The sequence below is a fragment of the Balaenoptera ricei genome, chromosome 8 (genome assembly GCF_028023285.1).
Source record: "Balaenoptera ricei isolate mBalRic1 chromosome 8, mBalRic1.hap2, whole genome shotgun sequence".
NCBI lineage: Eukaryota > Metazoa > Chordata > Mammalia > Artiodactyla > Balaenopteridae > Balaenoptera > Balaenoptera ricei.
The window spans coordinates 105,571,402-105,597,806 of NC_082646.1; the positions used below are offsets into that span (position 1 = coordinate 105,571,402).

The following is a 26,405-nucleotide window of genomic DNA, read 5'->3' on the forward strand; positions in this document are numbered from 1 at the left end:
TCACGGGGGCCAAGTCTGTAATGGAGATAATGAACACATAGAGCCACAGGGTGACTGAAGGTCGTCCAAAAGTGTTTAAAACAGCACAGGGATAAATTAGGAGGCTGGGATTAACCTATACATGCTACTATATATAAAACAGATAATCAACAAGGAACTACTGTATAGCACAAGGAACTCTACTCAATACTCCGTAATGACCTATATGGGAAAAGGACCTGAAAAATAATGGGTATATGTATATGTATAACTGAACCACTTTGCTGTACATCTGAAACTAACACAACATTGTAAATCAACTATACCCCAATATAAAATAAAAATTACATTTAAAAAAATTTTTTTAATAAAACTCACTATAAATTTTAAAAAAAGAAAGAAACAGTGCCTGGAACAGTGTGAACGCTCCGCGAATGTCACTGCTGTCCTTGTCATTATTACTTTATTCCCCTCAACTGTTGGCAGAGCCTGTCCGCCAGGTCTTCGGGTCTAGCACACGCCCCCCAGGCTGCCCAAGTGAAGCTCTGGGCCCTGCCTAACCCAGAGCTGCTCCATTTTTCCCGTTTCACTCATCAGGCAGCTCGATGATATTATGCCTAAAGGGAGGGTTCTGATGCTCATGCAAAGTGCAGAAGCCAGGGCTCTGGAAAATCCACTAAAGCCAGCCAGACCTCCCTTGTCTTTCCAACTCAGAACTCTCCCTGCCACCAGGCTCACGGCTCGCAGGATCAAGCAAAGGTTGGGGGAGCCATCCTGCATCAAGATGGAAATGCCAGGAACCTGTGGCCTCCATTGATTTCTTTTCAAACGCCCTTCTTTTGAAACGGAACTGGAAGAACCCCAAATTACTCATTTACAAGGCACCCCCCCATGTTGCTACAAACTCAAATATGCTTTAACTTTGAAGTTGAACTTTAAGCAATCTTTCTGAAAACGCACAGAAAAAATTAAGTCTTTTTATATTTAACCTAGCAAACCGAATATATTTTTTTTAATACCCACCATAATCAAACAAAAAGAAGAAAAAAAAAAAAAAAAAAAACAACGAACGACTTTGCAACAAGAAACATCATGTGGTCCATAAATAGTTGTCTTCTGGTTAAAGCATCTGCCCAGTTAACGATGGGCTGGTGGGCTTCAAAAGCACTGGGAACAGACACTTCAAGAGAACAGAACTTTGAGTGGCTCAGAAAGCATTCTTAGAGTTTGTATTGTTCGGCTACAGTGATAAAAGAAGTGTCAGTAGGCACAGTGCAGGGTCAGAAGGCTCTATTGGCATCAGCATGCCATGCACCTAACAGCCCCTCCCCTGTGCTGTGCTTGACCACGTGTGACATAAAAATCCCAGTCCTGCAGAATCAGAAGTCATGATTCCCTTTAAAATCTTTCCTTTTTTGAACAAGCTCCCCTCCCGCCTGACTGCGGGAAATCCTGTTCTGTCCCAGAAGATTCCAGAGGACTCCCACACGGAAACTCTGGTCTGCTTGCTCCCAGTGGACTCCCTCTGGGGGTCCCTGAACCTCTTCTCCCCGTAGCTGCAGCCCTCTCGGGTGCTAAAAGCCATGCACACTGGCCCCTTCCTTTATCCCCCCCCCGCCCCCACACAGCAAGCAGGAGGCTTGTGGCTAACAAAAGGTGATTATAAGCATAAGACAAACACATGAAACTAGGAACTGGGGAGCAGTTCATCCCTACTCCCAGTGTCAATAGAGGGTCCCCTCTGTCTGGTTCTCCCCTCAGCCTCTGGCCTGCTGCCCCAGGGATGGGGTTCATTCCCCTTGTGTCAGTTGGCACGCCTGACTGGTATATTTTCCCCTCGTTATCTCCCACTCCTGGCCAGCAAAACCAGATCCCTTTGTCATCACAATAATCTCTGCAGAGGTTACTCAGGGTTTCCCGAAGTCCATCTTTCCATCATTAAGTAAAACATCTGGGTTGTACGTAGCACCTGCCGGGCCATGTGTCACTTAGACTGGGCCTCCCTAATTAAGGAACACAGCACGTTTCTGTTCTCTGTTCCCTGTGATATGCCAAGCGAACCAATGCCACCACTGTCCCCATTCACCCATCCCCCCCAAAGCAAAAAGGAATAAACACTAAAAAAAAAATAAGAACACAAACAAGAGACCAGTATTTAACATCTCAGAAACATTTGCATTCAAATGACTTTCCCTTGGGATCTCCCCTCCAACAGTGGGTACGTGCCTTATATCTACAAGACTAAATAGGCTCACCAAGGGGTCCCACTCAAAGCAGAGTTGTTTTTACCCTAGGAACTGCTACAGGTTTTTTAGTAACACTTTAGGAAACGCTCCCCTCCTCATCTGCAAAGTGTGGTGTGTGCATTCCAGAGCTCATGACTTTATGGACAGCTTGGAAGCAGGGGGAGACCACTGTCCAGCAGGTAGTCTCCACCCCATGCTCCACTGTGTCTTGCATCCCCCCAACCATCTCAGAACTGCTCACTGCCAGCCCTGACCACCACCCATGGGTTCAGGCAGAGGTGGGCGGAGCCAGCGCTTGGCACGTGGCACACACTCCAAAATGTCTGTTGGATGAATGAGTGAACATAAGCCCTGAAATGCTCCTGAGGGTCTCTGCCTCACTGGGTACAAACCAGAAAGGACCCAGGGAAGTGTCTTTCTGTCCCAAACATAATAAGCGAGAGACAGATGAGGGCTGTATTTCGAAGTTACTACATACGCCCTGGGGTGGGGGAGTTGTTGGTCTGTTAATCAAACAACACCTGGTTACCTTGATTAATGATTAATATGGTCTATGAGTTCAAAGTGATCTTCAGGTCAAAAGGTTTGCTAATCCATGACTGAGTTAATTCAAAGCTAAAATTTATAAAGTATAAATTCCCGGCACTTGGGCTCTCCTCCAAAGGAAGATTCCAACCTAGACCATATCATGAATAAAGAGACTGAGGGAGGGGTATTGGGAACTCCAGTGATTTTGTGGGGTAGGGAGAGGGTGATTACGGGAACTAGGGACAATGGCTTTATCCTAGTCGTGATTCACAGAAATGGGGGTGAGCTCCACCTACCAGCACCTGTAACTGCTGTGCAAAGCAGAGAGAGGGGCCGCTCGGGATGGACAGAGGGAAGACAATCAAAGAGACACACCCAGACTCCAGCATCTAGGAAACAGGAAGAGGCAGTCAAGCTTGGATTGCTAAGAACAGAACAGAGTGGGGGAAACTGAAGAGTTTCCCTGCAGGTCTATTTCCTCCAAACAGGAGAAAGACTCTAGAAGATCCTAACAGATCTTACATGAGATGCTCAGGGGTTCCATCCTGCTCTCTTCACGTTCCTTCACGTTCCTCATGTTTCCCCAGGGCATTTCAAGAGCCCTTCTCTGGCTTTCTGGGGTGGCTTCAGCTCTCAGCTGGCACTAACAATCTCCAGCCATCATCTTAGATCTTCCATCATGTCCACATTCTTCAAAGCACAAAAACCACTCCTTTCTCTCCCTCATTCACACCGAAGTCCATTGATTAAATTATTTTAAGTATTCCTCTGAAATCGGTGAAGATAGAAATTTCTAATTTTCTGGAACTTATGAGGCAGAAAAGCAAGATAAATGCTCTCGTTGATTAAACTGTAAGTGGGGAGGTTTTTTAGACAATAAAGAATAAAGCTATGGATAAACAACAAGGTCCTACTGTATAGCAAAGGGAACTATATTCATTATCCTGTGATAAACCATACTGGAAAAGAATATGAAAAAGAATGTATGTATGTATGTATAAGAGTCACTTTGCTGTGCAGCAGTATTTAACACAACATTGCAACTCAACTTTACTTCAATAAAAAAATAAATTAAAAAAAAAATAAAACTCATGTATAATTTTTAAAAGAAAATATTTCTTGGGAAAGGTGTTCCTAGATGAAGGCACAGGTGGCCCTGAGCAGCGAGTTACAGGTTTCCTAAAAGGCCTCCTCCCCTGAATCGCACTGTGGGTCTGAAAGGGCAATAAAAAGACCTTCTGAAAAGAGCTCTTCATTCCTGGGAATGTTCGGCAGAGATTTCCAGGATGTTTCAAGCGCCACAGACTAGGTCCAGCCTAAAAAGTAAGTAAGGCTCCTTCCTACAAAGAGAGTAAGATGAAGTATGTGAAATGCCTAGGTGTCTGGCACCTAATAGATGCAGAATAAATATTAGGTTCTTCCCACCTTGAAAGTCCAGGGGTCGATGAGCACATATATTGGATGTATTTCTGGAGGGGTAATTGATTACATTCTAGATTCTTCCAGAAACTCACAATTTTCTTACACGGGGCGGTGGAGAGAGCAAGGCAGGGGAGGGAAGGAGGCGCGTTCTCTCTGCCGCTGTCAGTAGCTCTTCCTCTTCTTCAGAGCCTTCGGGCCATTGCTGGTTTGGGCCTTAGGCTGTCCACCACGGCTGAAAGCACCGCCCCGGCAGCCTTCGCTCCCTCCATCAGCATGTGCTCTACCTGCAAAGCAGACCAGTTCATAGGACCCTCCGTGAGGCTCCTAGGTTCGCACCCTGCCCCACCCCCACCTCACCACACCCCGTCAGGAGCTGGCCTGCCTAGGAAGCAGCCACCCTCGATTCCCAAAGACCCTAGAGCTGCAAGAGACCTGGAGAAGCCAGGACGGCCTGAGGTGCACATCGGAGGCAGGAGCGAGCCCTTTCCCCAGGAAGCATCCAGGGCTCCTGGTCCCCTTCCTCCCCGAGAGCCATTCAGCCCACGGTCTGCCACTAGCATGGGGCTCAGAGGAGCACAGCCACTGAGTCCCTTATTCTACACACAGGGAACCCGAGGGCCAGGGAGGGGAACTCACTTGGACAAAGTGACACAGTGAACAGCATCCACACTTAGATCTGGGCTTGGGTCTCATGAATGCCAGGCCCAGGCTCCTTAGCAGGACCTCCTATAACCCCCTTGCTCCCTGGGGTCTTCTTTCCCTGCACAGATGCTCAAGAGACAGGAGGTCCCGCATACCAGAGCCCACCAGGCCCGAGCACTAGTACAAGGTCTCACAAGCATGGAATGGCGGGGAGAAGAGGCAGAGCAGGAAGGAGGGAGATGCAGAGGGTGGAGGGGGGCGAGTGGGCGGGGCTGCTAGCCCTCACTGAGAAACGGGAGAGGGACAGTAGAGAGACCAGCGCTGGGATTCGAGCCCCGTAGGTCAAGAGAACACAAGTAACATAGAAAAGAAAATGGGAAAATTATGTTCCACCTTTAAACCTTGATCTTTTTAATCTATTAAAAAGGCAACAGGGGGCTTCCCTGGTGGCACAGTGGTTGAGAATCTGCCTGCCAATGCAGGGGACACAGGTTCAAGCCCTGGTCTGGGAAGATCCCACATGCCGCGGAGCAACTGGGCCCGTGAGCCACAATTACTGAGCCTGCGTGTCTGGAGCCTGTGCTCCGCAACAAGAGAGGCCGCGATAGTGAGAGGCCCGCGCACTGCGATGAAGAGTGGCCCCCGCTTGCCGCAACTAGAGAAAGCCCTCGCACAGAAACGAAGACCCAACACAGCCATAAATAAATAAATAAATAAACAAACAAACAAAAAAAGGCAACAGTACACACTTCCTCCTCTCATCTCATGGGGTTTTAGTAAAAGGCCCAAATAGTAACAAGAGCAGCTCAAATTGTCACAGGTATTTAGGCTTCCAAAGCTTTTTCACATGTAGTGTACCGCATTTAATTTATCACCATCCTATATGGCGGCGGGGGCGGGGGGGGGGCGAGCGGGGATGGGGGAAGGAGGCCAGACCCAAATGCACACAAGCCAGGCAGGGAATGTGGGTGAAGCTGGTAGGTGACACACCGATGCCCCACGCCCTTCTAAAGGGGGAGCTCCTACTCGGCCCTATAGGGTGTTAGCAAGCTGGAACGAGGGCCCAGTGGCCTGATCAATAGGTTGTCCAAGAGAGGCTGGGAATCCAGATCTTTTTATATAAAATTTCTATATTCTTAAATGTTTGCAAGTCATTCAAATTAAAAAATAAATAAATAAATAAAATAAATAGGGGCTTCCCTGGTGGCACAGTGGTTGACAATCTGCCTGCCAATGCAGGGGACACGGGTTCGAGCCCTGGTCTGGGAGGATCCCACGTGCCGCGGAGTAACGGAGCCTGTGAGCCACAACTACTGAGCCTGCGCGTCTGGATCCTGTGCTCCGCAACAAGAGAGGCCGCGAGAGTGAGAGACCCGCGCACCGTGATGAAGAGTGGCCCCCGCTCGCCGCAACTAGAGAAAGCCCTCGCACAGAAACGAAGACCCAACACAGCCAAAATAAATAAATAAATAAATAGCGTTCCCTTTAAAAAAAAAAAATACTAGTCATCCAAGCAAAACACGTCTGTGGGCCAGATGTGGCCCGCGGGCTGCTAGTCTGCAACTTTAGCTCTGAGTATCTACCGCAGTTTTTCCCCTTTTTGTAAAGGAAGAAAACAGCTTCAGAACTAAGATGATCTGACCGAGGAGACCATGCCAGCTTAAGTGCCTGGGGAGGGATTCCACCTGGTGGTCTTCCTATGCAGCCCGGTGCCCCCTCTACTCCTCCATGGGTCAGTAGAGGAGAAAACACCTCCTGAGTCGCCCTGGAGCAATGGAAGGCCCCACAAATAATAATGGAAACACCGATCACCGATTGGACCCCTGAGGCAGCAACAAGCGCCGAGACCCCGAGTCAGAGCCGGGCGGGGGCAGGGGCTGCCACACCTGCTGGCTCCTGGGCACGCCGTATCTCAGGTCGTTGACAAAGTGTTCGCAGTTCCCTTCGATCAGGCTGTACTGCACTATCTTGTTGACCATCTTTTTCGTCCGCTGGACGATCTTGTCCACGGGCAGGGGCAGGTATGTCCCATCCAGCTTGTTGTTGACCTTCCAGGAGCAGCCACGTAGCACGTCCTCCAGACGGCTGTATGTCACCACCGCCCGGTTGCTGAAGACGGACGCGATGCCGCTGGCCTCAAATTCCTCACCTAGGGGCCAAAGACAAGCCAAAGTTGCAAGCTGGAAGGAGCAGCGGGGCAGAGCACCGGCTCACTCCAGGCGCTGGATCCGTGGCTCCTCTTGGGGTCCTGGTTTCACCGTCTCTAAAAGACACAGCAGAGGATGGGGAGTTGGACTAAATGAACTGCAAAGGGCCAGCTTTCCGCACTCCCCACTTTCAACCACCACTGCAATCTCTTTCTCATCAAGCTCCAGGGGTACCTTATGGTGTAGGCCCAGACTCTACTCCGTGTACTGACCTCACCAAGTCCTAGGACTGGAGTCTTGCTTTCCTAACCAGACTCCAGTAATCTTCACAAACATGTGACGAATACCCTTACATGTAAGAGTCAGTTCCTGGACAAGGGGCTGTCGTGCGGTTCCAGGATAGGCCTCCCTCTGCCACCACTGCAGGGGCGCAGGTGAGGCCACGCAGACCCGCTCCAACCCGCTTCCACCCAGAGGCACTCTGCCTTTCTCTCTACTCAAGTATCAGAATTCTCACTGAGGGTTTGTTTGAAAACAGGGTTCCACAGCTTGGAAAAACAGAAACGTTTGAAAACTGCTGTATTATCATATTCAGTCCTTAGAGGAGAGAGAGCTCCAGAGAAGGTCTGGAAGCTGCCCAAGGCCAGGTGGGTGGTAATTTAATATCAGGACTGTTTTCCTGCTACAACCATATGGATAGGCAAACGTGGGAACCCTCCCCCTCTGTAAGTTGTCTGAGTGCAAGAAATGTCCCTTGTTCCTTTCTGAAGTATTTCAGGACTATCTGCTGATTTTACAAAAGCTGGCAGTAGGCAATTCGGCTCTCAGGAACAAAGATGGCAGAATTCATTTTTGGAGGAAGATCTGATGGGGGGGCGGTGGTGACAAAACTGTTAACTTGTACAACTCTTTGGTTACACAAGAGGAAGGCTCCTAGGCTTAGTCTGGAAAGGAGAGGTGGAGATGAATGCAATGTGAAGCAATTTTTCATTCTTCGTGTAGGCATCCAGACAGGAAGCGGGATGGGTGTGAGTGGATGGGGTGGGGAAGCAAAGCGAGGGGAGAGGGGCTCTGCTCTGCAGGAAGGTCTCAGTCAGGTGAGAGGCGGGGCCAACCGAGGGGGACAGGAGACAAGGATGAGAGCTGTGAATAAGGTGCGGCCACAGGCATTTGGTACCAGTGCCCTTCTGTAATCTCATCCTGAACGGGCAGTACTTGCACAGGAGGCAAAATCCCAAAAGCATCAAAGATTACACAGAGGAGCCCCCGCCGCCCCTTCTCCCAGCTCCCCCATCTCCTGAGGCCACCATGTGACCAATGGTTCCGGATGTCCAGTTTTAAGCTGTTTCACATTCTGTGCTGTAATCGTCCACTATCACCACTTCTGCCCCCATCAAATCTCCACTAAAATTTAATTAGTCACCCCTTTAATCTCAGCCCTGTGTTAACGCTGCAAGGAAAGGAGAACAATGTCCACACTGGGGGCGGAGCAGCCTGGGACGGGTTGGAAAAGCGGGGAGACAAGGTGAGGATGGAGGTGCCAAAGGTGACCAGGAAGCCAGGTGGATGCAGCATTTGGGGACAATAGGAAGCAAGTGACAATCAGAACACATAAGCATCTGCACCCCTCCCAGGGGACCCTCAGAAACAGAGGAAGGATACTGAACTGCTGTCATTACAAAATGGAGGCTCCGGTTCTTATGTTTCTATTTTAAAAGAAAGAGTGGTCTAGGTGGTCAGGGAACTTAGGAATGATTTTTTTTTTTTTTTTTTTTGGTGTTTTAAATTTATTTATTTATTTATTTATTTATGGCTGTGTTGGGTCTTCGTTTTCTATGCGAGGGCTTCCTCTAGTTGCGGCGAGCGGGGGCGGGGGGGCCACTCTTCATCGCGGTGCACAGGCCTCTCACTGTCGTGGCCTCTCTTGTGGCGGAGCACAGACTCCAGACGCGCAGGCTCAGTAGTTGTGGCTCACGGGCCCAGTTGCTCCGCGGCATGTGGGATCTTCCCAGACCAGGGCTCGAACCCGTGTCCCCTGCATTGGCAGGCAGACTCTCAACCACTGTGCCACCAGGGAAGCCCAGGAATGATCTTTATACTTTCATCTGTCTTAGGGCTGGACACTCAGTGGTTTTTGGCGGACAGAGACCAAGCTGTATCACACAGTAAATGAAGGTCCAGTCATGCTTTGGGTGTTCTGTTGCTAAAGTAAGGCAGCCGCTGAGCAACACGGTAATTAACTGCCCTTCTTTTTACTTTGCTAACTTCAGTATCCATATTTCAATAGAGCATCACTCTTACTTGTGGGAGCCAGGTGGACCACACAGCCATCTTCCACATAGACGGCCCAGTGCTCGTAGCCAGTCCGGAAAATCTCAATCAGGTCTCCAGGTCTGGGTCTTGGTTTACCCTATGATGGAAGTGGAATGGAATGGAATGAAATGAAATGAAATGAAATGAACTAAAACAAAATAAAATAAAGGAGACTTCACATGCCCAAGGAACTCCAGAGACCCTGTTTCGGGATCAGCTACAGCTCAGCCTGAAGACACTGCCTTTCATCACTTTACAGAAACTCAGGCTGCAAAAAGCTCTCTTCACACAAATGGTCGAGGGAGCCGCCCACTCCTGCTACCACCCTCATTATTAAAGCCACCGAGGCTGACAGTGCCAGCTCCAAAGGCACAGCTCCGTATGTATACATGCCCTGTGATACGTGAAGGAGCTCCCGTAAGCATTTCTCCTTGAAACTCAGCACCATGCGAGCTTTCTCAATAGAGGGCGCTAGAGAGACACTGCAAGAGGAGAAGGTTCTCCTGCAGGTTCTGGCTTTGGACTGGGGAGTTACACCAAATTCCCATTCTTGGGATAAATCTCATTTTGTAATGATGTATAATCCTTTTTATATGTTGCTGAATTCAGTTTGCTACTATTTTGTTGAGGACTTTCACGTCTACATTCATAAGGGGTATTAGTCTGTAGTTCTTGTCTTTGCCTGACTTTAGTATCAGGGTAACATTGACCTCAGAATGAGTTGGGAAGCATTCCCTCCTCTATTTTTAGAGTTTGTGAGGGATTGGTAATTCTTCTTCTTCAAAGGTATGGTAGAATTCTCAAGTGAAGACCTCTGGGCCTGAATTTTTCCTTGTGAAAAGATTTTTATTTACTAATTCAATTTACCTGTTATAGGTCTGTTCAGATTTTCTAGTTATTCCTGAGTCAGTTTTGTAATCTGTGTCTTTCTGAGAGTTTGTTCATTTCATGTAAGTTTTCTAATTTGTTAGCATAAAGTTATTCATAGTATTCCTTTATTATCCTTTTAATTTCTGCAAGACTGGCAGTAAGCCACCTCTTTCATTCTTGATTTTGGTAACTTGAGTTTTCTTTTTCTTGGTCAATGAACGTAGCCAAAGTTTTGTCGATTTTATTTATCTTCTCAGAGAACCAACATACGGCCTCACTGATTTTCTCCATTTATTTCCGTTTTCTATTTCATTGATTTCTGCTCCAATACTTATTATTTCCTTCCTTCTGCTTGCTTTGGGTTTAGTTTGCTTTCCTTTTTCCAGTTTATTAAGGTAGGAATTTGGATTATTGATTTGAAATCTTCCTTTTTTTTTAAGATTTTTTTGATGTGGACTATTTTTAAAGTCTTTATTGAATTTGTTACAATATTGCTTCTGTTTTTTATGTTTTGGTTTTTTGGCCACGATGCATGTGGGATCCCAGCTCCCCGACCAGGGATCGAACCCGCACCAGCCTATATTAAATTTTCTTCTAAGCACTGCTTTAACTGCATCTCATAAAACTTGATATGCTCTGTTTTCATTTTCATTCAACTCAAAATATCTTCCAATTTCTCTGTTTTTTCTTTTACCCATGGGTTATTTAGAAGTATGTTTTTTAATTTCCAAATACTTGTAGATTTCCCAAATTTCATTCTGTTATTAATTTCTAATTTAATTTCATGTGAACAAAGAAATATTTTATATTATTTCAATCCCTTTAAATTTGCTGAGACTTGCTTTATGGCCTAGAATATGGCCTATCCTGGGGAATATTCATGTCTGCTTATGAAGAATATGTATTCTGCTATTGTTGAGTGGACTATTCTGTAAACGTCAGTTAGGTCAAGTTGGTTAATATCGTTGTTCAAATCTTCTATATGCTCACTGATTTTCTGTTGCATTGTTCTATCCAGTGTTGAGAGTGTAGTATTTAAGTCCCCCAACTACTATTTCTGAATTGTCTATTTGTCTCTTCAATTCTATCAGCTTTTGCTTCATGAATTTGGGGATTATGTTGTTAAATGTGTGTGTTTATAATTGTTATATCTTCATGATGAATTAACCTTTTATCATTGCAAACAGTTTCTCTTTTTTCCTAGTAATACTTCTTCCCTTAAAGTCTATTTTTTCTGATATTAGTGTAACCACTCCAGCTGTGGTTCTGCTTGCATCTTTTTACATCCTTTTACTTCCAACCTATTTATGACCTTGAATCTAAACTATGCCTCTTGTAGGTGGCATATAACTGGATCTTGTATTATCAAGTCAGGTGATCTCTGCCTTTTCTGGACTGTTTAATTGAGTCACATTTCTCCCTGTTGATTTGAGTTACTGTCTAGTGTCCTATCCTTGATCCAAAATAGCTCCATTTCAGCCTCCCTCCCTTGTGCTATTATTGTCATATTTATTACATCTTTGCATGTTAAAAGGCCAATAATAACATTTTATAATTACTGTTTAATTCAATTGTTTTTTAAATTAGTTAGGATAAAAGCTAAAATATATATTTATACTCTTTTATAATATAATAATAACCAATGTAATTACCTTTATGGGTGCTTTTTTTCTTTTTCTTTTTGCCACACCGCATGGCTTGTAGGAGCTTAGTTGCCTGACCAGGGATTTAACCTGGGCCCTAAGCAGTGAGAGAGCAGAGTCTTAACCACTGGACCACCAGGGATCTCCCATGCTTTGTATTTTTTCATGTGGATTAGTTACTATCTGGTGTGACTTCCTTTCAGCCTGAAGAATTTTCTTTGCTATTCCCTTTAAGGCAGTCTTCATTTATCTGAGACTACCTTTATTCTACCTTCATTTTTGAAAGACAGTTTACTGGATATAGGATTTTTGGTTGACAGCTTTTTTTTCTTTCGGAACTTTTCATATGCCATTCCACTGCTTTCTGGCCTCCGTCGTTTCTGATGAAAAGCCAGCTATCAATTTTATTGTGGTTCCCTTGTACATGATGAGTCTTTTTTTCTCTTGTTGCTTTCAAGATTTTCTCTTTGTGTTTGGCTTTCAGCTGTTTGGATTCTGATTCCCCCCCAGGGCTGGTGGTTGCTGTTGTTTGTTTGCCTGGATTGATTCTGTGATGTCTGTTTCCCTCAGAGCATGCAACCACTGGTGTATCTGCTTCAGTTTTGTTTGTTTGTTTGTTTTTACTTGCTCTTATTTTTAAGCCTGGCATAAAAATAATGGTCAGCCAGTGACTGGTCAGAGGTTAAGCCACATCTTGGGCCAATAAGGCATCACTCTTTGCCTACGGAGCTCGGTGTGGTTTGGAGAATTCATTCAGGTTCTAAAGTTTAAAAGTCTGGCCCAGCTGTTACTTTCTGCATTCACAAGGCCTCATGTTCCTCCAGGAGCTAGAGACTCACGCAGGCCTCTCTAGTCTCTCCCAAATGTGTGTGCAGCCTTGTGCACCCCTTAGAGAACAGCAGCTTTTCTAGACCCTCTTTAGCTGTCTCATTACCTGGGTTTCCGTATTAAAGTTCTGGCTGGTCTGTTAGTCCATCACTTGTCCCAACCAGTATTGCAGCCTCAGGCTAGCTGCAATTTTGGCCTTCCATGATGTTTGTCACTGAGATAACTACTGTTTTCAACAACATCTCTGGGCATGGAATTTTCCACACTCTGCTCCAAATAAAGTTGCCCTCTGCTGCTACTGCCAGTCCTCCTGGTATGTCCCACCCACCCAGGTACAACTTCCCCACCACAGAGCTGGGGGAGGTGGGGGACTTACTAAGACACTACAGATCTCCATTGTTCTGAGATTCCAAGATTCAGTAGGCTTTCTTGATTCAACACTTATCAATTTGTTGTATGCTTTTGGTCAAATTCCAGAGTCTTTAAATGGTTGTCTTTGATGGTTTTGTCCAGCTTTATTTTTGCTGTTTGGGGAGATTTTTCTGAGATGCTCAGTTAGCCACTCCAGAAGTCCTGCCCACCTGACGGAATAAATTTTTATGGGCAAAAAGCAGACCATCTACTCAGTGATATTACATGGGAGGAATTGAGGCCAAGAAAGATGAAGTGCTTCGTCCAAGGTCCTAGGCAAGTCTGTGGCAGAGCTAGGACCAGAAATGGGGTCCCTGACCAAACCAACTCCTTCTGCCTTAAAGAGAAAATATGGTGGCAACTGAGCTCCCACTAGAGGGCGCCCCAAACTAGCCTTCTCATCTGGAAAGCAGAATCACTATCCTTGCTGTTTTCCCCTCGAATTATCTGCCAGGAGGAAGACAGCACAATTCATTGTGATGCTAGTCTAAGCCAAAAAAAAAGAAATCCACGTGCTGGTCATCAAGGATGTTGAACAAGCTTTGTGGTACAGGAAACAGAAATTTCTGGGGTTGAGGGGAGTGGATTTTTGAATTTTAAGTTTTCTTTTGTTCCTCAATACTCTCCACCTGCAATATTGCCACTGGATAGGGGTACTCAGGTGAAAACTTGAATGGGATTCACAACAGACTTAATAGTCACCTGGAGTTACCTGCTCTCTTGCTGAAGTTTCTCCCACTATAAATTGATGGTATTGAGCTTTGGGTTTCAACCTTGGTTGCACATGGAAATCACCTGCGGAGCTTTTAAAAATTAAGATTGATGTGGAGTATGGTCTGGGAATCAGAATTTTAAGAGCTCCCCAGGTGACTCTCATGGTAGCCAAGGTTGTAGCCATATTGGGAGCTTTTCCAAGGTCCCATCCTTCCTTTTTCCTTGACTTTACCCTGTCCCCAGCATTTCATGAACCTTAGGGAACCTGTCTATATCCTCCAGGGTGAACTCCACTCCCAGCTGATGCTCCAATCTTCAAATCCAGATTAAGGTTTCCCTGCCCCTTTTTCTCTCTTTGGAATAAGATATGGCTTCGAAATCCTCCATCCATCTGCTATTTATTTCCTTTGCACAAGCTGGCAACCCAGCTCTGGCCCTTCTCCCAGAAACAGGCACCTGGTTGGAAAAACCAGTCTTTCATAAGTCCCCTGGATGATAACAGTTTCTGAAAGTCTTATAACTATGACAGGGGTGGTGCAGGGAAGTGGGTGGAGGGCTCGTTCCTGCCTGCAGCATGTGGCAGGGAGGCAGGAACAAAACCACAAAGAAAGAGCTTTATTTTGAACTCCTGGGAGTAAAAATGTAAAGTCCCTAGCTGTTTCTGAAACACACTGATTCTTGGGTCAGTCCCTGACCAGGCATTGGAGCAGATGTGGGAAGCTAGGAGCAGAAGAAAATCATCATGATACAGGAATTAGGAATTACACTTTCAGCTCTGACCCTAACCCGGATGATATCTCAGAAATAAAACCTGAAGCCTCAGACACTGACATGACACCAAGGAGAGATTCGAGTTAGAACGGTAGGCAGCTACAAAGTCATAGAAAGAAGACAGGTTTTGTTGTTAGGAGACCAGGTTCAAATCCAAACTCTGCCACTTACTAGGTGTTCGACACATTCTCAGTAGAACTTCCGAGAGAGCAAAGATGATGGTCTTTACAAAAGAACATTTTACAAATGTCAAAACATTATTGTATGCCCCAACGGAGCGCCTCACTCCTAATTACTCTGTTATGAATCTGCCATGGTGAGCTTTTTTCTAATCCCTTGCAGTGAATATGATGGTTTTATTCCCCCCAGAAATTCTCCCTTTATGTATTCAATCAACAAATATTTATCAAGCACCTACTAGCTTAAGCACTGGGAATATAGCAGTGAATAAGGCTGACAAGAGCTCTGCCCTCTTTTGGAAGCAGACAGACAGTCAATAAGCAAAATGACTATATAATGTGATACATGCTATTAAGGCAATAAATGGGGTGATATGATGGAATGCTAAGACTACTTTAGTACCATATGTACTAAAGTGTAGCCATGGTAGGTGGTTTGGATTCTTCTGATAGCAGCCCTCTCATTTCTCTTTGGGTAATTTCTCCCTTCCTCTCCATCCCTGTGATCCTCGTGAGGATGCCAATCATTGCACCCTTTCAACTCAGGCCAATCCGAGCCTTTCCCTTGGGATTTTTTTTAAAATTATTATTGAGGTATAACTGGCATGCAACAGTATATTAGTTTCAGGTATCCAACATAATAATTTGATATTTGTATATATTGCAAAATGGTCACCACCATAATAAGTCTAGTTAACACCCATCACCATACATAGTTACAGAATTTGTTTTTCCTTGTGAAGAGAACTGTTAAGATTTAGTCTCTTAGCAACTTCCAAATATGCAATACAGCATTATTAATTATAGCCGCCATGCTGTACATCACAGGCTGTTCGGTTTTATAACTGAACATTTGTACCATTTGACCCCCTTCATCCATTTTGCCCACCTCCCACCCCCTGCCTCTGGCGACCACCAATCTGTTCTCTGTATCTATGAGGTCGGGGGTTTTTGTGTGTGCTTGGTTGGTTGGTTGGGGTCTGTTTGTTTGTCTGTTTTCAGGATTTTTTGTGTTTAAAGCAAGGGAAGAGATGCTGTCTATTTCTTCTGGGGTTGCTAAGAGGGGCCTCCCTTCTCTAAACCACATGGAAGAAGCTGTTGATGCAGAAGAAAATTGAGGTCATCGATCTGAAAGAAACCAAGGGGAGAGGTGGCCAGACAGACAGGATCCCCTGGCAGCGGCAGGGGCCCAGATCCTGGTTCCAGCCTCTAAAGAGCCCAGATCTGCCCAGGTTCCTACAGTGAGTCCTCCCTGACTCTAAGTTACCCTAGTAACCTTCCAATTTAAAAAATCTCTTCTTGACTTATACTAGCTAAAGCTGGTTTTCTATAATCCAACTGAAAGGGGGTGGTGTGGTAGCGGGTGACTGTGGATACATTCTGGGCCCCAAGGGCAGGAGAGACCTCTATGAAGAGGTAAGATTTAGGCTGAGAAGGTAAGGGCACAAGGAAGAAAATTATGTGACCATCTGGAGGGTCATTCCAGGCAGGGGTAGGACAAAGACTCTTGGGCAGGAGGGTTTAGCGTGGCTGAATATGCAGGGAGAGAAGGTCGGATGAGACTCTAGAAGAAGAAAGGGACCCCATCATGGTGGAGGTGGAGGTCTTTCCGACACCAGTTATAGACAGGAGACCATGAGGGCAGACGAATCCTTCAGGATACTGGTTGTGAAAGGGAGGAGGGGCACCAGGTGGGAAATGGACAGAAACAGGGGTCCAGGGAGGGCATTTTCAAGACAGGAAAGACGACAGCACATGTGAGTGCTGGTAGCACGGCTCCGGCGGGAGGGAGATGTTGAAGGCGGCAGAGAGAGAAGATTAATCAGCAGCAAAGGGTCCTGAAAAAGTGGGAGGGGCTGAGATCAAGAGCCCCTGTGGAGGGGCTGGCCTTCCCATAGAGAGGTCAGGGAGGGCCTTTCTGACCAGAAGACACGCACTGGTCTGCTTGGGCTGCCATAACAAAATATCACACACTGGGTGGCTTAAACAAGGGAAGTTTATTTTCTCACAGTTCTGGAGGCTGGCGAGTCCAAAGACCAAGGTGCCAGCAAGGTAGGTTTCACTCTGAGGCCTCTTCTCCTGGCTTGTAGGCAGCTGCCCCCTCACTGCAAGCTCACATGACAACACATGGGAGATCTCAGTTCCCCAACCAGGTATTGAACCCTGGCCACAACAATGAAAGCTCCGAATCCTAACCACTAGACCACCAGGGAACTCCCAAGTGACTACTTCTTTGTGTGTGGAGAGAGAGAGCTAGCTCTCTGGTGTCCCTTGTTATAAGGGCACTAATCCTATCATATTAGGGCCCCACCCTTATGATCCCATTTAACTTTAATTACTTCTTACTCCAAATAGAGTCATACTGAAGATTAGGACTCCAACATATGAATGTGGTGGGGGGGAGGGAGGGACCCACATACACTAAGTCCATAACAACATATGTGAGCTGGATTTGCAAAACCAGGAAAGAGCAGTCTTGGCAACCCAGTGAGTGCAAGGGCTCTGAGAAAGGGAGGACTTGGGTTCATGAAATGTACAGAAAAGAGGTGGGGATGGCTGGTACAGAGTGATCAGGGGGAGGAGAGAGATACAAGATGAATCTGGAGATGATACACAGATCCAGACGACAGAAAGCAAAAAGGAAAGAATATGGGCAGGGTGGGGGTGGACGTGTGTCCATGGTGAGCAATCTCTGAGGCCTCATTTGAGTAAAAGAGCTGGCGCTCCTCATGTGCTAGGACCTCAAGATGCATTTATTTCATCTGTCCTATCTTGGCATTAATTCACCCGTGTTACACAAAACAGTAAGTCGTTCCATGTATTTTAAAGGGTATGTACATGTCTTGATGAAATCAGCAGAAATAGGAGTCAAATGATAGAAGGGATGTATCCAGAGCCTCAAAATGGCATGAGGTTAGTGAAGGTGAAAAGTAAGCATGTCCGTCAAAGACCTACGCGCAGACCTCAATCAGGTTAAGATGAAAACAGAACAGCATGAAGTGATACATCCCAGCAGGTTTTTGTCCTGACTCTCTGAAATGGGGGCAAGTGAATGAAACCATGTATTAATGTTACACAGAGTTTCATATGGGGAGCTGGTAATGATGTTGCTTGTCATATTATAACATAAATTCCTCTCTTCCTCCTATTACCCAAATAGTCCACGAGCACCTTTAGGCCAGGGACAAGACTATACTCCCAGATCTCTGCTGAGTAAAAAACTGTAGAGAAGCAATGCTATACACTCCTTATTTTGCTATTATTAAGTAAAATTCTATTCATCTCGTATTACATTTTTGCCAGTAACACTGAGTTCTACAGACCTGCTTTTGCTTATAACGTTATCAAAAGAAACTCCAGAGTGCTCACTTCGGCAGCACATATACTAAAGAAACTCCAGAGCCTAACCTTAAAAAATGCAAGTCCTTATAAATTTCCATTTAAAAGGAGTCTTCGCTTTGTGACCACCTAGAGGGGTGGGATAGGGAGGGTGGGAGGGAGATGCAAGAGGGAGGAGATATGGGGATATATGTATATGCATAGCTAATTCACTTTGTTATAAAGCAGGAACTAACACACCATTGTAAAGCAATTATACTCCAATAAAGATGTTAAAAATAAATAAATAAAATTAAGTGTTTAAAGTGATGGCCACCCTGCAGCTGCAGAGACAGCTGTATCTTTCCGCAGCATCAAGCTTGCTAAAGAATCTGACTTGATAAAGTATCAAATTGAAAACACAAGAGTATCAGGCTTGAGATACCGTGCAATACGGAGGCTTCCTGAATATTCATAACTGTCACCAACTTGTTCTGTTCTCTGTTAATATAAATCAGTCCTTAGAATATCATCTGAACAAAGTGGTCTTGAGACATCCTAGAAATTGTTGTAGTTCAAGGAGAAACTGAAATTCCTTTTGGTGGTTGGGCTTGATAACTCACCGGCCTGGTAATAATGTTGGAATCTTGACGCCTCTATATTCCTAAACCATAGAACTGAGACCAACTCAATCGGCGCCTTCCTCTCCTATCATAGAATGAGAAATAAAAACCTTTGACTGTAAGGATTATTATTTTACTAAAGAGATTAAGAGTCTCACCTCCATTTGAACAAGTACAATGTAGCGAGTCATAGTGAGCCCAGCAGTAACTGTAATGGCCAAGCTCTCTAGCAGACCCTGAGTACCTCGGACCACATGACACTATAATCACTGCTAGAAGACACCTTCAAAACTTCGGATCAATCTACTCATCTTTTCTTATAATTTAAATTCTTTTAGAAGATAACTGTATATATCCAAGAGAATCGAAAGTGTGGACACAGGTCCACCCTTGTACATGAATGTTCGTAGCAGCATTATTCCTAACAGCCAAAGGTGGACGCAACCCAAATGTCCATCAGCTGATGAATGGCTAAACAAAATGTACTGATAGTATATCCATACAATGGAACACTACTGGCCAATAAAAATGAATGAAATACTGACACGGGCCACAACATGGATGAACCTTATAAACATTATGCTAAGTGAAAGAAGCCAGATACAAGAGATCACAGATTGTATGATTCCATTCACGTGAAACGTCCAGAAGAGGCAAATACTTAGAGACAAAAATCAGGTGAGTGGTTTCCAGGGACGGGGGACAAGGGAAAATGAGGAGACTGCTAATGGATGTGGAGTTTCTTTTTAGGGTGATGAAAGCATTCTAAAATTAGACCATTATGATGGTTGCATAACTCTGTGAATATACTAAAAACCACCACATGGTACACTTTAAAAGGATAAATTTTAGGTATGTGAATTATATCTCAATAAAGTTGTCATTTTTTAAAAAGGTAACTGACAGCTTAAGCAAAAATACAATAACAACAATGTATGTTGGGATTTATAACATATGTAGAAGCAAAATGTATGTTAACAATGCAGTGAGGCCAGATATGGAGAAATGGAACTACTGTAAGCTTCTTATACTATAAATAAAGTGGTATAGTATCACTCAAAGGTAGACCATAATAAGTTAAAAATGTAGAATATAAAAACTAAAACAAGAATTAAAATTACAAAACACACGGAATTATAGTCAATAAACCACAAATGAAATAAAACTGAATCACAAAAAACACTCAATCAAAAAGAAGTCAGGAAAAAAGGAGAAAGGAAACAAAAAACCAGATAGGACAAATAGGAAATAAACAGTGGGATGGCAGACCTAAATCTAAGCCTATCAATAGTCACGTTAAAGTACACAGTCTAAACGTCCTAATTAAAAGGTAGAGGTTGTTGATTGGATAAAAACATAAAACCCAACTCTATGCTGCCTACAAGAAACACATTTTAAATATAAATGCATAAATAGGTTAAAAGTAGAAGGAAGAAAATGCCATACCATGCTAACACTAATTGAAAGAGCTGGAGTGACTGTAGTAATATCAGACAAAGTAGATTTCAAAGCAATGAATCTTTCTAGGAATAAAGAAGGTATTATTTGTAAAAATAAAGGAATCAATTCATCAATAATGAATAACAATACTAAATGTTTACATATCTAATAATAGGGCCTTATGATCCATTAAAAACAAACTGATAAAACTACAAAGAGAAATAAACAAATCTACAATTATAGTCAAAAATTTCAGTACTCCTCTATGTAATTAATAGAAAAATATAAACAGAAGACCTGAATAACACTATGAACCAACTTGACCTAATAGATATTTATAGACTACTCCATCTAACAATAGCAGAATACACGTTCTTCCCAAAAACTAACAATATTTACGAAGATGGACCATATCTGGGGCTGTAAAACAAGTCTCATTAAATTGAAATGGATTCAAGTCATACAAAATACATTCTCTGACCACAACAGAATAAATTAATAACCAAAAGATATCTTGGAAAATCTCCAAGCATTTGGAAACTAAATAACATTTTTCATAACCCACAGGAGATAAAAAGGGGGGGGAAATTACTTTGAATTGAACAAAAATGAAAATACAACATGCCAAAACTTGTGGGACACCACAAAGCAGTGCTTAGGGGGAAGTTTATAGTAATAAATGCCTATAATAGATAAGAAGAAAAGTCTGAAATCAGTGACCTCTACTTCCACCTTAAGACATCAGAAAAAGAAGTGCAAATTAAAACCAAAGTAAATAGAAAAAAGGAAATAATAAAAATCAGAACAGGATCAGAGATATAGAAAACAGAAAAACAACAGAGGAAAATCAATGAAATCAAAAGTTGGTTCTCTGAGAAAATCCATAAAATTGTTAAAACTCTAACCGAATTGATCAGGGAAAAAAAAGAGAAGACGCAAATTACTAATATCAGGAACAAGAGAGGTGACATCATTACATGTCCTACAGATACTAAATGGATAACAAGGGAAAACTATGAACAACTTTATGCCAATATATTTGACAAAGCTCACTCAAGAAGAAAGAGATAATGTGAATATCCCAAAATATATGAAGGAAATTGATTTTGTAGTTAAAATCCTTAAAACAAAGAAAACACCAGGCCCAGACAGCTTCACTGGTAAATTCTAACCAACATTAAAGGAAAAAATAATACCAATTCTTCACAAGAATTCTGTGGAGGAGGAATACTTCCAAACTGATTCTATGAGGCTTGCATTACCGTAATACCAAAACAGACAACTACGAGAAAATAAAATTTAACAAATTAATATCCTTTATGAACATAAATGCAAAAATTCAAAGCAAAATTTTGTAAATTGCATAAAACAATATATAAAAAGAATAATACATCATGGCCACATGTGTTTTTTCCCCCAGGATTTCAAGGTTGTTATAACATCTGAACACCGACCAATATAATTCAAACTAAAAAAGAAAAATTATATGATCATCTCAATAGGTACAGAGAAAGCATTTGTTAAAATTCAATGTCTAGTCCTGATTTTTTTTTTCAAAGAAACTCTCAACAAACTGGTAAAAGAAAGGAACTTTCTTAACCTAATAAAAGGCCTCTATGAAAAACCTACAGCTTACATCATACTAAATGGTAAAGTCTGAATGCTTTCCCTCTAAGTTAAGGAATTAGACAAAGACGTCTGCTCCCACCACTTCCAGTAAGCATTGTACTGAAGATTCTGGCTAGTATCAATACAATTTAAGACAAAAATAAAGACATCCAGCTAGGAAAGGAAAAAGTGAAACTGTCTTTATAGGTGACATGATATGTAAAAAGTCTAATGGAATCCACCCAAAAAAAGTTACTCAAGTAAATAAGTCAGTAAATAAGGTTGAAGGATACAAGATAAGTATCCTTATCTAAGTACTCTGACAAAAGTCAATTGTATTTCCAATTACTAGCAATAAACAATCAGAAATTGACATTTTTTTTCACTTTAAATGTTCAAAATTGAAATTTTAAATTTTCTAAAATACCATTTCAATAGTATCAAAAAGTATGAAATACTTTCAAAAAGATGTGTAAGATCGGAAGCTGAAATTTACAAAACACTGCTGAGAGAAATTAAAGAAGGCCTAAGTAAATAGAACACCTTGTTCATGAGTCAGGAGACAATATTGTGAAGACACCAATTCTCTTAAAGATTTGATGTGATTCCAGGGAAAATCTCAGCAGGCGTTTTATAGAACCTAGGATAGCCAAAACAACTTTGAAGAAGAACAACAAAATCGGAGGGCTAACATTCTTGACTTCAAGAGTTATTACAAAGCTACAGTAATCAAGATAGTGTGGTATTGGCCTTACAATAGACAAATAGGATCAATGGAATAAAATAGCCCAGAAAGGGACCCACTAGTATGTGGATAACTGGTTTTTTACAAGGTGCAAAGGCAACTCAGTGGGAAAAGGATAGTCATTTCTAGAAATGGTGCTGGAATAGCTTGATAGCCACGAGGAAAAAAAAATAAATGTCGATCTATACCTCGTGCCATATACAAAAATCAACTCAAAATGTATCGAAGATGTAAATGTAATGTGTAAAAACTAAATGTAAAAACTAAAACTTTAAAATAGCCAGAAGAAAAGAGGAGATAACCTTTGTGACCTTGGTTTAGGCAAAGATTTCTCAGATACAACACCAAAGGCACAATTCATAAAAGAAAAACTTATAAATTGGACCTCAACAGATTTAGAATTTTTTGTTCTTCAAAAGACACTCTTAAGAAAACAAAAACACAAACCACAGACTGAGAGAAAATATTGCAAGTGATGATGAACTTCATCTGTACTTGTATACAGAATTTCTGAAGAACTCTCAAACAGATAAACCAAGAGAAAAAATAGGCAAAAGATTTGGATACTTCACCAAAGATTATATATAAATATAAGGAAAGCAAATAAACACATGCAAAGATGTTCAACATCATTAGTCATTAAGGAAATGCAAATTACAACAGCCAAGAGATACCTACATACGTATTAGGATAGCTAAAGTTAAAGAGATTGACCAAACCAAATGCTGATGAGGACGAGGAGGAACTGGAACTCTCACATGCTGCTGGTGGGAATGTAAAATGGCACAACCACTTTGGAAAACAGTAAGTTAAACAAACATCTACCAAATGATTTAGCCACTATATTCCTACGTATTCACCCAACAGAAAATATATGTCTATACAAAGATCTGTACACAAATGTTCATAGCAGCTTTATTTGTAACAGCCAGACACTGGAAACAACTCAAATGCCCATCAACGGGTGAATGGATAAATAGTGGTCTATCCATACAATGAAATCCTGCTCAGTAATAACAAGGAATAAACTATTGATAACCTGCAACATGGATATAACTTGAAATAATTACGTGAAAGGAGACAGACAAAAAAGAGCACATACAATATGATTCCATTTATATAAGTCTCTAGAAAACGCAAACTAACGCATAATGACAGAAAGTACATCAGTTGTTGCCTGGGGATGGGAGTGGGAAGAGGGAGGGGTTTACAGAGGGAACAAAGAAAGCTTTGGGAGTGATGGAGATGTTCGTTATCTTGATTGTGGTGATGGTTTCACGGGTGAATACATATGCCAAAACAAATCTAAATGTATACTGTATATTCTGAATATATGCAGTTTATTGTATGTCAGTTATACCTCAATTAAGCTCAATAATCAGCTCCATAAAGCTGTTTTTAAAAAATTTTAAAGGCATAAGCAACATCCCAAATCAGTGCGCAATTCAACCTGCCACAGTATAAATAAAGTAAAATACAATATTATGTAGGGAAGAAGTCGCCAGGAAGTTAAAGATATGCCTGGTCTGAGAATTCCCGAGATACCCACCTCTGCTGCCTGCTTTATTAACCTTCCCGCACTCCCAGGCTCCGGGGCTGAATTCCACTCTGCTCTCTTCTGGTTGGGTGTGGACTCCAAGGGCTTCTCCCTAAATGAATTTTGTGATCATATAGTTAATAAACAAAACACTTTTTCACAATTATTCTGTATTACTTCAGATTTACGATTTTAAGATATCGTTTAGTGTTCAGATTATAGGAAACATTCCCCCCACCCCCCACCCCCGAAGCTTGTTTCTGTGATGCCATTTGCTGTCATACAAAATAATGGCTGTTTTTTGCTTTTCAGACAATTGTTTAAAATGCTAATGACAGCAATGAGTTGCTTTCAGGGGCTTTTTCCCCCCTCTGATAATCTTTTTTTTTTTTTAAATATTTATCAAAGTGATACTTGGACATAGCTTTTTTTAAAATGGTAACTGTACATAATGACTTATAAAGAAATTGCAACAGGCTTCTGTTCTTTCCCTTCCCCTCCCAGTCCTCCTGGCCAGAGGCAAGCCCCTTGAACTCTTGAGCTGTTTCTTCCAATAATTAGCTCCATATTTCTGAGAAATCTTGTTGACAACACTGTAACTGCAAGTAATGTGAAAGAAATCAGTATATTTTGTCCCTGGAAACAAAATGTTACAGGAGAGGATTGAAACTAAAGGCAGGAATATGCTTTTGGGGTAGAAAAGCAGAGTGAGATACATGGGGGCCAAAAAGACCTGGGTTTGAATCCTGGCTCTTATGCTTTTGGGGTAGAAAAGTAGAGTGAGATACATGGGGGCCAAAAAGACCTGGGTTTGAATCCTGGCTCTGATAGGTGCTGTTCAACCTTGAGCTAGTAAACTAGTCTGTCTGAGCCTCAGTTTGATTGCCTATAAAATAGAGATGCTAACATTTTTCTCACAGAGTTGTCAAGAGGGTTAAATGAGAAAGCATACGTACACATCTAACACATTACCAACCCCAAAATGGCATTTTCTTTACCTTCCCCAAATTTTAACTCTTCTCCAAAAGTACAGTATATGGGAGCGGGGGAGTGGGGGAACCCCTCATTTTCCACATTGCTCTTCTCCAAACTTTCAGCTCTCAGGATTTTAAATAGAATCAACTATCATGTTCTTAATGAAAGCGAATTGCAGAAATTGGCAAGAAGGTTGCACCATTCATTAGTTACCGAGCCCAGCTGGCAAAATACTGTAAGCACTCTTGGAAAGCAATTCAGTTCTCAGGAGTCTGCAGAATGGCCTTGCGGCTAGAAAAACTGCTACAAGGTAGCCTCCCTCCAGCAGGTCCCAGGACTGCCCTCTGGCTGTTATTACCAGGAGCACACCAGCCTTCCTTAGTGGTAGGTTGGTTCACAAAACCAGCTCAGGATTTGTTTTACAAAACTGTCATCAAAGTCGGTTCTTCAAAAGGCTTCTAACCACCCAAAGACCCAGTCCTTCCATACAGAGAGAGAATCTTACCCCTGCTGGACGCTGCTTCTGCCCTGTCCTAACGTACCCTGCTGTGGCTGCTTGGGCAAGAGCTGGACCAACTCTTGAGATCCCACATGTTCTTCTAATTCAAGGGGGAAAAAAATGTTATTGAATATTTAAACCACAGCTGCCTTCTATGGGGCGTGAAACCCATGAAAGGAGGGTTGGAGCGAGCACCTTGACAGCTATGCAAAGGTGTGAGCTCCAGTCTAGAACCAAGCCTGGCACCTGGTTAGCCCTCAATAAACTGTGGGATAAAGGGGGTTGTGAGACCATCCTGGAGAGGGCTCAGTTCCTCCGGGGAAGAGAGGCTTTGGAATTCCTGGGTACAGACTCGGGAAGAGGATGCTTCTATCCCAGATGGCAGAACCCTCGGGGCTAAACCCAACGGCAGAAGCTTCTGCGGAGCTAGAGCTGTTGTTATAACTCTACCTGCCCGGCAGCTACCCCGTCTGTCCCATTTCCACCCTAAATACAACAGGAAGGTAAATACTCGAGAGAGTCACCGGACGCCTGGCTCGCTTCGATTACATTAATAACCAACGACCATTCCGAAATATTCACTCATTTCGGTTAACAAGCATTTCGCACAATGAACAAATATCTACGAGAAGGAGAGTTGAAAGAAATCATGGTGACCTTTCTGGGGGTCCGACGGCCTGCTGGGGCCTGGAGAACGACCCCGGAAGGTTCCAGGCCCGGGCGTGGGGGCTTGGTGAGGAGGAGCCCCCCTCCCGCGGCGACCCGACTGGGGCCCAGGCGAAAGCCCAGGAGCCGGCTGGGTGTCATTCGTCCGCACACTTGCGGTTCTCGAGGGGGGCCTGAGGCGGGGCCGGGGGAACCTAGGGAGGAGGTGCCCGCACTCGCGCTCGGCGGCGGGGCTCAGGCCCATCCCGCTGCTGCCGCCCCGCCGGTCCCCGGGCCTCGCAGGGGGCGACGCGCCAGGCCA

General features: G+C 43.4%; 1 protein-coding gene across 1 annotated transcript; it reads right to left on the bottom strand.

Annotated features, from left to right (window-relative positions):
• Positions 1–4,172: 4,172 nt before the first annotated feature.
• Positions 4,173–26,405, bottom strand: PLAAT5 (phospholipase A and acyltransferase 5). Its single transcript, XM_059929773.1, has 6 exons — positions 26,096–26,405; positions 25,445–25,538; positions 23,977–24,076; positions 9,266–9,374; positions 6,704–6,966; positions 4,173–4,459 (listed from the first exon to the last, which is right to left on the bottom strand). The coding sequence occupies exons 1-6, from the start codon at positions 26,346–26,348 to the stop codon at positions 4,358–4,360; spliced, it is 921 nt and encodes a 306-aa protein (XP_059785756.1). The 5' UTR covers positions 26,349–26,405; the 3' UTR covers positions 4,173–4,357.

Bases quoted from the DNA above. Each gene is read 5' to 3' on its own strand.
- PLAAT5 (XM_059929773.1), bottom strand. From the start codon at position 26,348: ATGGGCCTGAGCCCCGCCGCCGAGCGCGAGTGCGGGCACCTCCTCCCT. The intron at 9,375-23,976 runs GTGGGTATCTCG...CTTCCATCATAG, and splicing joins TAATAAAGCAGGCAGCAGAG to GGTAAACCAAGACCCAGACC. The intron at 4,460-6,703 runs GTGTGGCAGCCC...TCTGCTTTGCAG, and splicing joins GCGTGCCCAGGAGCCAGCAG to GTAGAGCACATGCTGATGGA.